At 33.7% G+C, this 13,062-nt stretch overlaps 1 protein-coding gene across 1 annotated transcript in view; it reads left to right on the forward strand.

Annotated features, from left to right (window-relative positions):
• Window positions 1-12,482, forward strand: part of LOC133189874 (cryptochrome-1-like) — a 25,080-nt gene extending 12,598 nt beyond the window's left edge. The window contains exons 3-13 of the mRNA XM_061325271.1: window positions 3,579-3,742; window positions 4,394-4,533; window positions 5,624-5,766; window positions 6,446-6,621; window positions 6,916-7,022; window positions 7,402-7,542; window positions 9,126-9,296; window positions 9,858-9,998; window positions 10,233-10,390; window positions 10,609-10,802; window positions 11,023-12,482. Coding sequence (XP_061181255.1) covers window positions 3,604-3,742; window positions 4,394-4,533; window positions 5,624-5,766; window positions 6,446-6,621; window positions 6,916-7,022; window positions 7,402-7,542; window positions 9,126-9,296; window positions 9,858-9,998; window positions 10,233-10,390; window positions 10,609-10,802; window positions 11,023-11,150 — 1,638 coding nt within the window. The 5' untranslated portion in view covers window positions 3,579-3,603 and the 3' untranslated portion in view covers window positions 11,151-12,482. The remainder of the gene's footprint in view (window positions 1-3,578; window positions 3,743-4,393; window positions 4,534-5,623; window positions 5,767-6,445; window positions 6,622-6,915; window positions 7,023-7,401; window positions 7,543-9,125; window positions 9,297-9,857; window positions 9,999-10,232; window positions 10,391-10,608; window positions 10,803-11,022) is intronic.
• The last annotated feature ends 580 nt before the right edge of the window (window positions 12,483-13,062 follow it).

The raw sequence follows: 13,062 nt of genomic DNA on the forward strand, positions 1-13,062 counted from the left end.
TTAAAAATCTTCTTCTCAGGAACAGCAAAGCCCTGATTAGTCATATTTATATGAAAGCATCCTCAGGTAGTGTAGATTCAAGTTTGTTCAAATCCTGACCCCCCGGGGGTAGGGCGGGGCCACAATGGAGGATCAAAGTTTTACATAGAAATATATAGGAAAAATCTTTAAAAATCTTCTTCTCAGGAACAGCAAAGCCCTGATTGATCATATTTATATGAAAGCATCCTCAGGTAGTGTAGATTCAAGTTTGTTCAAATCCTGACCCCCCGGGGGTAGGGCGGGGCCACAATGGAGGATCAAAGTTTTACATAGAAATATATAGGAAAAATCTTTAAAAATCTTCTTCTCAGGAACAGCAAAGCCCTGATTGATCATATTTATGTGGAAGTATCCTCAGGTAGTGTAGATTCAAATTTGTTCAAATTCTGACCTCCCGGGGATAGGGCGGGGCCACAATGGAGGATCAAAGTTTTACATAGAAATATATAGGAAAAATCTTTAAAAATCTTCTTCTCAGGAACAGCAAAGCCCTGATTGATCATATTTATGTGGAAGTATCCTCAGGTAGTGTAGATTCAAATTTGTTCAAATCCTGACCTCCCGGGGATAGGGCGGGGCCACAATGGAGGATCAAAGTTTTACATAGAAATATATAGGAAAAATCTTTAAAAATCTTCTTCTCAGGAACAGCAAAGCCCTGATTGATCATATTTATGTGGAAGTATCCTCAGGTAGTGTAGATTCAAGTTTGTTCAAATCCTGACCCCCCGGGGGTAGGGCGGGGCCACAATGGAGGATCAAAGTTTTACATAGAAATATATAGGAAAAATCTTTAAAAATCTTCTTCTCATGAACAGCAAAGCCCTGATTGATCATATTTATGTGGAAGTATCCTCAGGTAGTGTAGATTCAAATTTGTTCAAATCCTGACCTCCCGGGGATAGGGCGGGGCCACAATGGAGGATCAAAGTTTTACATAGAAATATATAGGAAAAATCTTTAAAAATCTTCTTCTCAGGAACAGCAAAGCCCTGATTGATCATATTTATGTGGAAGTATCCTCAGGTAGTGTAGATTCAAATTTGTTCAAATCCTGACCTCCCGGGGATAGGGCGGGGCCACAATGGAGGATCAAAGTTTTACATAGAAATATATAGGAAAAATCTTTAAAAATCTTCTTCTCAGGAACAGCAAAGCCCTGATTGATCATATTTATGTGGAAGTATCCTCAGGTAGTGTAGATTCAAGTTTGTTCAAATCATGACCCCCTGGGTTAGGGTGGGGCCACAATGGAGGATAAAAGTCTGAAATAGAAATGTATAGGAAGATATCTTCTGATGAAGAACTGCAAAGCCATGATTAGTCATTTTGATATGGAAGCATCCTCAGGTAGTGTAGATTCAAGTTTGTTAAAATGATGACCCCAGGGGATAGGGATGGGCTATAATGGGGGATCGAAAATTTTACATAGGAACATATAGGAAAATATCTTCTTCTCAAGAACTGAAAATCATGTTTAGTCATTTTGATATGGAAGCATCCTCAGGTAGTGTAAATTCAATTTTGTTCAAATGATGACCCCCGAGGGTAGGGTGGGGCCCAATAGGGGGATCGAAAGTTTTACATAAGAACATATAGAAAAAAATTTCTTCTCAAGAACAGAAAAGCTATGTTTAGTCATATTGATATGGAAGCATCCTCAGGTAGTGTAGATTCAAGTTTGTTCAAATGATGACCCCTGGGATAGGGAGGAGCCCCCCCCCCCCCCCCCCCCCCGGTAATCTTTTCAATACTGAACTGATTTGTGCTTCTGCCTTGCCAATGTGCTCAGGTGAGCGATGTGGCCCATGGGCCTCTTGTCTTTTGACTTATTTCATACCAGTTGAGGCCTATGTTTTTATACTAAATTTGAATGGATTATTCCGTCTACCTGATCAATATATAGGGCTCAAGGCAGGTGTGACCAGTCGACAGGGAATGCTAACTTCTACTAGGCACCTGATCCCACTTTTGGAATTGTGAGGGATGAGGCTGAAACCATGAAAATTAGTGTTATCTTTAAAAATCTTCTTCTTTACTCCTGGACATCAAGCAGTCAAACTGTTGGCATAGTTGTAATAAGCACTGAGCCCTCTACCAAAATTATGAAATTCATATCACCAAGGTCAGGGGTTCTGGAGATAGGATGGGGTTCTTATGGTCCTCTGTTGAAGATGCATTAATTTTTTTTTGTGTGTGTATATTTAGCAGATAAACTAAGTGCATGTTTATAATGAGCAAGAGTGTCTCTTCCAAAATTGTAAAATTTGTGGCCCAGGGTAGGGGGCTCTATAGATTATTTAGTGAAAATGCATTAATTATTTTAAAATCTTTTTCTCAGCTCCTGTGTATTTAGCATAAAAATTAAGTGCATAGTTATGGTGAGCAAGGGTGCTTCTTTCAAAATTGTTAAATTTGTGGCCCCAGGGTCAGAGGTTCTCGTGTTGTGGGAGGGGAGGCTATATTGATTATATGTTGAAAGCACATTATTTCTTTGAAAATCTTTTTCTCTTCTCCTGGATATTATGCAAACAAAGTAAGTGCACAGTTATGATAAATAAGGATGTCTCTTCCAAAATTGTGAATTTCATGGCCCCTGGGTCAGGGGTTCTGTTTTTAGGGCAGGACTCTATTGAATATATAGTAAAAAATGCATTAATTCTTTGAAAATCTTCTCTGCTCCTGGGTATAAAGCAGATAAAATAAGTGCATGATTATAATGAGGAAAGGTGCCTCTTCCAAAATTGTGAATTTCATGGCCATTTGGTCAGTTCTCGTGTTATGGCAGATCAGATATTTAAAAAGCATAAATCCTCTAAATTTCTTCTCCTCGTCTGGGGGGAAAGGAGGGGGGTATTATTTTGTGAGTTTGCTCTCAGTACCTCCAGTGTTATACTCCATGGATCCTTTACAATGTTTTATTATACTCGAGTGACCGTTAAAGCCCTTGAGCATCTTCCTTTGTTTCATCTACTTCGTTGTGCCATTCTTATGGTCCTTCTTGTATATTATTTGAAATTTCATTAAAAAGACGTACGTAGGTAATTTAGGCAAAACAAAAACCAAGTAATTAATTGAAAATTATAAGCTTTGTAGTTGGATATGAATTTCAAATTCATTTCACTTTGAGACTGGATTTTTTTTGTTTTCACTTACGCTTTGCACTCATGAAAAGTATCTATTCTCACAAGACTTGTAAAATTAATTCCATATTCAACTACAAAACATTGCAGAGTATTCTCTGTATGCACAGATTTTGTAGTGAGTAAACATGTTAAAGAAAAAATACATTAGGTCATGCTTTGAGGTCAAATGTCAAATATTGATAAACTATCATAGAAATTTTCTTTTTAAAAAGGGAATTGTGTTTGATAAAAAACAAATTAATGTACTTTTTTACTTTTCATTAATTTGGATTTAATTATGCTTTGTGCTTAATCAACCATTTATTGAATTTTCCATTTATTTTTATTTTTTATGTATAATTTTTTTTATGTATACATGATTTTTTTATTTTGCTTTCTTTTTTGCAACAGAGATTTAATTAAAGAGGGAAACAGAATGAATATCAATCAACAGGAAGTTGTGGTTCATTGGTTCCGTCATGGACTACGTCTCCATGACAACCCATCTTTAATTGAGGGCCTGTCAGAGTGTGACAAGTTTTACCCTGTATTCATATTTGATGGTGAAGTTGCAGGTAACCAATAAGTGCTGATATTTACAAATTATATGTAAAATTAAATGCATATTTGTGCAAATCTGTAATACATTGTGTATTATTAATGCATGACATCTTTCCTTTGCTTAAACATTAAGGAAAGACCCATGCAATGTAAAATTGAAGCTGGCAATTCAGTAAATTACTTTGTACTAAAGTTTCTTTTAAATATTTATGAAGAAAGTACTTGTAATTCTTATACTTCCATATAAACCAACAATGAATATGAAATTCAACTTAATTTATGGACTAAAATGAATTGAATTGGCTTTTCTTTTTTTTTTTTTGAGAATGACTATCTATAGTTACAACATGTACTATGCCACAATAATAACAAAGTCTAAAAAAGTGCAATATATATTTATATCTGATCCATGATGAAAATGAGTCAATTTTGAGATGGCATAGTGCCCTTTTTTTTTTGAATTGAGAAAATTGTGTTAAGGAATGATGTATTAAATTGAAGTAGAGTATTCATCCTACATTATATGATTGATCCAGGTGTAATTTCTTAGGATAGATGTATATAATACTTCATTTCTTTGATGAGAAAATATTCCATAGTTACATCAGTTTTTCATTATATGAATTCTAAACAAAAGACATGTCATCTTTGTTCATATCTTTCAGGAACAAATACAGCAGGATATAATCGATTTCATTTTCTTCTGGAATGTCTGCATGATCTGGACAAAAATCTAAAGAAAGTCGGATCTCGACTGTACTGTTTCCAGGGCCAACCTACCGACATTTTTACCAGACTGATTGAGGTGAAATTTTAATTACTGTAACTGTTGATTAATATTTCCATTTCTATTTGTTTTCTCTGTGATAACTCTTTGAAAGTTAGTTGAGTTGATTTCTTGATCATTCTACCTGAATGTAAATTTCCCCAAGCGAAAGGTCAGGAGCTAAGAAGGCCTAATATGCATGTAATTCTCGTGCGGCTGTCTTTGTGTCTGACGCTAAGGAGGCCTAATATGCATACATGTAAATCTCGTGCGACTGCCTTTGTGTTTGACGTCAGTGGGCGGGGACTATTGAAATTGACATGTGAGGCCTCATGTAATTTAAATCTATAGTCTACATTTTTAAAAATCTAAATTTACTATTTTATTTCACAATGAAATGGAAATATAAGGAATCACTGTCTAGTTAGTAGAGTATGCCAGGGACATCAATGATAGTTGGAAACGTGGGATAATTTATGCATAATGGGCTTTGCCCGTTATGCAAATTATCCTATGTTTCCAACTATCGTTGATGCCCTGGCATACTCTACTAACTAGACAGTGATTCCTTAAATAACTACGAAAGCTGTAATATATCAACTAAGTTTTTGAAAGATGACTGTTGCTCGATTTTTCAGATGTCTTTTTTTTGGCTATATAGTTACTTTCATATTTTGTTCATGATAGCTGTCCGAATCTTAGTTGCAGAGTTAAAAGAACTTGATGAAAAAAATAAAACTTGGCAATATGCTGTTTTTCCAAACAGAGAACCTCTATTGAGTTTATGTTTTGTCAGATTTTATTTCAGTGTATAAAAAATTAAAGAACTGGTGTAAACCAGCAGGGTTTACTTGAGTAATTTGCTGAACTTGATTTTAAAAAGGATACCATTTGGTATTTCTTCAACAACAACCAAAAAAAAAATCAATGTGGTAATAATAAGAGCAGGTGGTTATATTATATGATGATTAATTTTTTTTTTCATATATTACAACAATAGATTAATGGTTAGGTTTTCAACAATCAGTAATTTAGAGTCTATAATTAGATAAGAATCAGGAACATTTCATGTGGATAATACTGATTTTGCAATATTAAAAAAAAATGATGGCTGTGTTTATTTGAGTAGGAATGGGGAATCACTAAGGTGACATTTGAGGCAGACCCTGAACCAGTCTGGCAGGAACGAGATAATGCTGTAAAGAAACTACTAAACAAGAGAAATGTGCAGTATGTAGAAAAAGTCTCCCACACACTGTGGGACCCAAACGAGTAAGTCTTCTAAGTGTTGTATTATAATTCTCTAGCCCCTTAATGAGCATACTACAGGTATTTGTTCAATATTTATGGTCCAAAAATGAGTGAAAATTTCTGATTTCTCTAAACGTTGTTTTTTTTTTATGACTGACTTCATTTTACATTGATTGTTGCATACAGATATTTGAAAAACGTACATGTAATGGCCGAAGAGACTTGTACATAGCTAATAAACTAATGTCTGGAACTCTAGTCATCATTATTTTACAAATCAGTGAACTTGATTGTTGTAAAGTGGACATTAGTAGTTTTTCAGCTATAGTTCAAACTCTGTGATCATAGCTTAATCTATCTATTCATGATCATGGAAGGCAGGAGTTTTACCCTGTATTATTAAAACATTACAAAAAATACTTGTACAGTATGTACTGTAGATTCCTTATTTTACGTGAGCACTTAATATCGCGAAATGGCCGAATGACGTCAAATCGCGAGAAAAATAATTCGTGAATGGGTGATTTATCTAGAGACTTTACATACATTAAAGCACCGTAAAAATAAAAGTGCGTTGTTTTATTTAATGCGGTGTTCCTGGCGTAATTACATGATAATTTATTCCTTGCGTATATTTAGGAATCTACAATATTAATGGTACTTTAATGGTTTAAGTTATGCTGAATTGATTAATTTTCAGAGTAATTGAGAACAATGGAGGTAGCCCACCTTTGACCTTCTCCCTGTTTAATCTTGTGACCTCCACCATTGGGGACCCCCCTAGGCCAGTGGAGGACCCAGACTTCACCGATATAGATCTCCCTGTCAGTAACAATCATGACAAACAGTTCGGGATCCCTTCTCTAGAGGACTTGAGTGAGTGTTCCAGTTTTGCCTTTTTAGTTCAGATTCAATCGAAAATTAAATTTCTATTCAGACTTATTTTTTTACATAGCTTTAGTAAGCAACTTTCAGGTTAGGATCAATTGTAGAAGAAAATTAATGAATAGTTCTTTGACTCTCCTTATACTTTTTGTAATGATAATTTTTGTGATAAAAATGTTTAACTTTGAAAAACCAGTTCTAAAATTATCAGCCTGCTTGCAGGATCTGCCAAGCTGTAAAACACTGGACTATATGTATGATTTACATTTTATGGTGTATTTACAGATGTGAGACCAGAATATGAAGAACAGAGGAATCCCATTGTGAAATGGCAAGGTGGGGAAACAAGAGCACTGGAATTATTAGAGATTCGCATGAACCATGAAGAAAAGGTCTGTTTGAGGTCAAAGCTTACATCAGTATAATGATAATATATATTTATTTCAGCAAGAATATAGTTGCACATGTCTGTAGTGAATATATGCATGTTACCAGATTGGATAATTTTGAGATGGATAAAAAATTGATTTGACCTACTACCTACATTTTTTATGCTTTTAATCACTTCCCAGTTTTATTAACCATCTAAAAAAAATACAGTGGTGCATATTCCTAACTCTTGTATTGAACAGAATCTCACTTTGACAAAGTAGTTGGGGCTGTTCCTTAATGTAATTAGGTCACCTGAGTCACTCAGGAGATCTATTCTGTCCATTTACAACCATTTCGTACGAGTGATTAACTCTTATACTTTTGATGTTGTACTTTCAGGCCTATGAGAAAGGTTATGTGATGCCTAACCAGTATTACCCAGACCTCCTTTCTCCACCTCTCAGTCTGAGTGCACACCTCAGGTTTGGCTGTCTGTCTGTCCGCATGTTCTACTGGAGAATCCATGACAAGTTCAAAGAGGTAAGAATGAAACATGGCATGCATGACATTAGGCCAAGTAGAATTGATATTATGGTTCTCAGGCCAATTTTCTTAAAAACAGATGCAGAGGGGAGGTTTTTTAATACCTTTATTTTGACAGTTAATTAGATGCATGAGTCCTTTTTTTATTCCAGAATTTTCTATAAAAATAACAATGAATATTATTGCTTTATTTATTTTACTGGAGATATTCTGTAGATACATGTATGTTCAACATCTCACAAAATAACCAAATACAGTCAAACCTCTTTATCTCGAACTTAATGGGACCAAGAAAAATTTAAGAGATATCCAAGGATTTGTGATATCCAGGGTAAAATACATGTACTTAAAGAATAAGGGGTTGGAATTCCAGATCTTTTTGGCATATCCATGGTATTCTAGATATCAGTGTTCGAATTACGGAAGACAAGTTGAACTGTATGAATATTTTTCATTTTTCTCAAAGAAAGCATCCATGTTATATGGCTGTTGATGTCCATGTTAAAACAAAATGTATACCAAAACCAAAAATAAAGTGCAGAACTACGAGAAAATGAGGGTGGAATTTTTTTTCAAGGATTGGTCTCTGCATACCAACTTTTTATTTTATTGAAAATACATGTATGATAAAATTTGCAATGTGACTATCTCAAAATGGATGCACGTGGGCCCCAGAACTGCAATTTCAATTTTATGTAGCCTTACATGTGTATTTGTGAATGTAAATACATGTCTCCTTCAATCTGCATGTATTTGGAATCCCATCTGTCAAATGTTGAAAACTGTTTGTATGATAATTTATACATAAGATTTCAAACAAAAAAATAAAGGAATACATCATGCAGGGCTCTCTGTTGCTCATTCTGATGTTGAAAGGCCCCATTCCAAATTTAAAAGGGTACATTTTTTCCCATCAGAGTATATTAATCCCCCCCTCCGAAATTAAAGAACATATTATATACAGATATATCATTACCTGATTGCTAAACTTGTTATGTTTAAGTTTAAGTTTACTCTACTTGCTGTACTCATATTCCTAAACATTGTTAAACAGAATTTGGTTAACAAACACCAGAAACTGAAAGCATGATGAATTTTTATATATAATAATCATTTTCCCAAAATTCCCAAGAAGGTGCTAGTAATAATTTTCCCACTTTAAAAGATCCTGGCTCCATTCCCAGAAAGAGCCATGAGAGCCCTGCTGGGTCATTATATATTCTATAGAGTTTCAAAAGTTCTTTTTTTTTCCCTAGAAAAAAATGTACTGTAAAGTTTATAAGTTGCCTTTAAATGCATTCTTAAGAGAATAAAAAGTAAATATAAAGATGCACATGTGGATATTGTCTATCCAGAATTATTTTCAGGTGAGAATAAAGTATTTGAATCAGGAGACCTGAAAGGAGATATAAAATCCTCCAAAACTCAGAAATCATATTTTTAAAAAATATGAAAATGCAAAGAAAGCCCTGGATCAAATATTTTTTCACTGGAATCTAATAGTCTTTAAGTAGAGAAGAAATACATGTAATATGGGCATTTTTCAGCTCAATTCAAGACCCACTGCATTGCATTTTAAGGTAAAGCCATCAGTGTGTGCCCCAGTCTCCCTCTCAGCACAGCTGATGTGGAGGGAATACTTCTATACCATGGCTGTCAATAACATCAACTATGACAAGATGGAGCCTAACCCAATCTGTCTCAACATACCATGGTACGAGAATCCAGAACATGAAGAGAAGTGGACCAAGGTAATTACTATGAAATCATCAATGTTTGTGGGCGATCAATGTTCGTGGATTTCATGGGTCACCCTTATCCACAAATTTACATTCCCATGAACAATTATTTTGTCAACATATTTATTCATTGAATCTTCTGTATTTATGAGTTGTCCACGAAATTATGTCCCCACGAACCACCAACATTTTTCTTGCCCACAAACACTGAGTGACTGACCCCCGCAAATAATAATGATTCAACAGTAAACTCGTAGTTTTGTCATTAGTTGTTTTATTGTGATAACAAGTTTTTGTGAAATTATCATGGTAGTTGAAAAATCTAATTAAACTCATACTCATGTTTTGAATTTTAAAATGATAAGAATTACACCATTAATGTATTGAATCATCAATTAAAGATTGATGTTACATACTAATTCTGATGTAAAGGGGAAAACACTGATATATTAAATGTCTGTTTAGGAAATCAAGAATATTTGTCCATTTATATAGTACACTGTACATGTGTATGTACAAATGTAAATGAAATTGTGTTGAAGATGAGATGTATTGAGTTGTCTGTTATAACAGGGTGAGACTGGATATCCCTGGATTGATGCCATAATGAAACAGCTTCTTCAGGAAGGCTGGATCCATCATGTTGCCCGTCATGCTGTGGCGTGCTTCCTGACCCGTGGGGATCTTTGGCTTAGCTGGGAAGTTGGACTAAAGGCAAGATATTCAAATACTTTTAAAAATCGTCATATTCATCTGAAATTACATGTACATTTGTATAATTATGTATTATTAAAAAGAGTTACTACAAAGAAATGAAAACATTTTGAAACAGTTTGAACAACAACATGAAAAAATCTCACAGTTTTATTATGACATTTTTTCCTGCAGATATGAAATAAAGGAATTGGAGTAATTTTATATTGGTCAACCTTATTATTTTTAATCTAGGTGTTTTATAAATACTTACTCGATGCTGATTGGTCAGTCTGTGCTGGGAATTGGATGTGGGTCTCCAGTTCAGCCTTTGAAAAAGTCCTACAATGTCCCAACTGCTTCTGTCCTGTACGATATGGGAAACGAATGGACCCATCAGGAGAATATGTCAGGTATCTAAGAAAGATATTCAGAATTTATAAATGCATCATCATATGGAAGTGCATTAAAAGTAATTTTTTTACCCTTTCAACACTACTAAGTGTATTGTACTTGATTTTAAGGCCATCTGATTGGAAATATTTCAGTTTCCATGCATGCAACATTGTACATGTGTAAATTGCTACAGTTATGTACCAAAATAACAGAAAAGATTTTTTGCTGTTTCTAGGCGATATCTACCAGTGTTAAAAGACATGCCACTGAGGTATTTGTTCGAGCCATGGAAAGCCCCACTTCCTGTCCAACAGAAAGCAAAATGTATTGTGGGAGTAGATTATCCGAAGCCAATGGTGGACCACCAAGTAGCATCAAAAGAATGCATGAAGAACATGAAGGCTGTTAAGGACACACTTGTGGGCAAAAGTGAGTTCTCAAGTAACAATACCTAATAATGAAATATATTTTAAGCTACAATAACATGTATTTTAATATTATGTGATGTACATGTATTTATTTCAGTCTCACATTATTGTTTTTGAAATTAAAGAACCCTTACAGTAAATAATTACACATCTTTATCCAGTGGCAAACTTCTTAAGAAAATACAGTATTTGATCATACTTCAATTTATTTCTTCTTGCAGACATTCCCCACTGTGCCCCTTCAGAGGAATTTGAAGCAAGACGGTTCTCTTGGTTACCAGATCACACACCCTCTGGTGGCAATTGCAGAGCCAACTTCCTGTGTGATGGCCTAAAGGATTTAGAATAGAAAAGACATGTCAGATCATTTATGATGGGAAATTATATCTAATGTAAAACATACCTGTACAGTATTTATCATTCAAATTACGTTATTGATCAATAAGAATTTTGGACATTTTAGATCAATTTAATCCTCATTTTAGGGTTAGAAATGGACATTATCATACAATTTTGGCAGTTTCAGCACCATGAGTTTCACATAATAACTATTCAGCTTATGATTTAATTTGGTCACAAAATGTGCTTTATTAGGTGTATGAATAAAAGTCCCATTTGGCGTAAAGCTTTGATAGATGTTGTTTGATTATTTATATTAATGGTAATCAATGCCATTAGAACATCAGTAATGGTTAGGTACTGTTGAGGTATGGTTTAAATATTGTTATTAGCTATTTGTTGATTTGATAGAACTAATTCTGTAAAGTGGTACCTCATTAATCAAGATGATGTTTTCTGAGCAAAATTGTCTCGACAGTGAAGCTTCCAGTTACATAACCTTTCTTTAAATTTTTGAACATGGTATTAATTATTGGTTCCTCAAAAAAGTTATTCATTGGGTCAAGCCTCAGGATTATTGGTACATGAATTTATGAAGTGCTTCTATCCCTAATTAGGTTTGAATGTTTTGATGTAATTAATTATTGCTTTATATGGCTCACAAACATTGATATTAAACAAAATTTATACTATTTATAAATTGTATTTTGTTTTTGTGGTAGGGAGGAGAATAGCATTTGATATATCTCATTTTTAGACAGTTATTGTTGCAGAGAAAAAAAAAATAGAATTTGATTAATTTAAAAAATGTACATTTCAGTTATTTAAATAGAAGGTTTTTGATCTTCATATCAGCATCTTTAGGTTTACAGCCATTATGACAAAGTTACATTTGCCAAAACTGAAAAAAGTGAAATGCTGTATTTTTAGATGCATGACTTTTCCATGATATTTTTGATGTAATTACAAAAATGAACAGTGGGCTTTTCCTATTGGTTATTTTTTATTGTTTGAATCTTTTAAAAATAATAATTTTTTCTTATCTACACTTAAGCATTGTACTAATTTTATGTTGTGCAATATGGTATTGAAATGTTTATAACCATTATAGTATACATATCTTTGCGGGCATACAGTTATATACTGTCAGTGGATCTCTATTGTCAAAATTTTGTCTGTAGCTGTAAGATATTGATTATTGATGAAAATTATTGTTTTATTCCAGATTATAAGTTTAAATTCTCAACATACTCTATAGATGTTCAGTTAAGCTGTGTTTAAATCTGTTGTTGAACATATGTGTTTCTGTTTTTAAAAAATGATAAAACCATGAAAAAATGATTTTTTTTTTTTTTTTGGCTTCTTTATGTTTAATGCTACTATTCAAAGACCAGGAAAGCCTATGCATTAGCACAATGAACATGGGTAGTTCTGTTGATTTTCAAAATGCCTTATTTTTAAGTTCAAGTCTGATACAAGTAAAACTTGGTGCATTAATGAAAGCTACATTATCACCCTTTTTTTCAAATTTTAGCTCTTTTCAATAAAATCAAGAAAAAGTTTACTTGTATGCAATACCCATGGCATCACTAAGTATCAACTTTTGTTGGTTGTTGAGGAAATTCATAGTTTCCAACTTATTCCAAGTCTGTGTCCAGATTATTTGGTTTATGCATCTAAAAATCAATGCTTCTAGACTTGCTTCAGTTTTAGCATCAGACCTCTTAGTGAGTTCAAGTTGTTGGAACAGGTTTATTCTTGCTAAACTGTATATATGGGTAAGCCAATCCTATAACACATTTGCAGAGATGACTGTATCAAAGGATGCATGCATGCCACAATACTTTCTTCAGATGCATAAAATCTACATTATATAATTTATTATTGGATCGGTGGATAATCATGAAGGTTGAAAATATTTT

This window comes from Saccostrea echinata, unplaced genomic scaffold, assembly GCF_033153115.1.
Source record: "Saccostrea echinata isolate AGI-Se365-2 ecotype Australia unplaced genomic scaffold, CSIRO_AGI_Sech_v1 ptg000020l, whole genome shotgun sequence".
Lineage (NCBI taxonomy): Eukaryota > Metazoa > Mollusca > Bivalvia > Ostreida > Ostreidae > Saccostrea > Saccostrea echinata.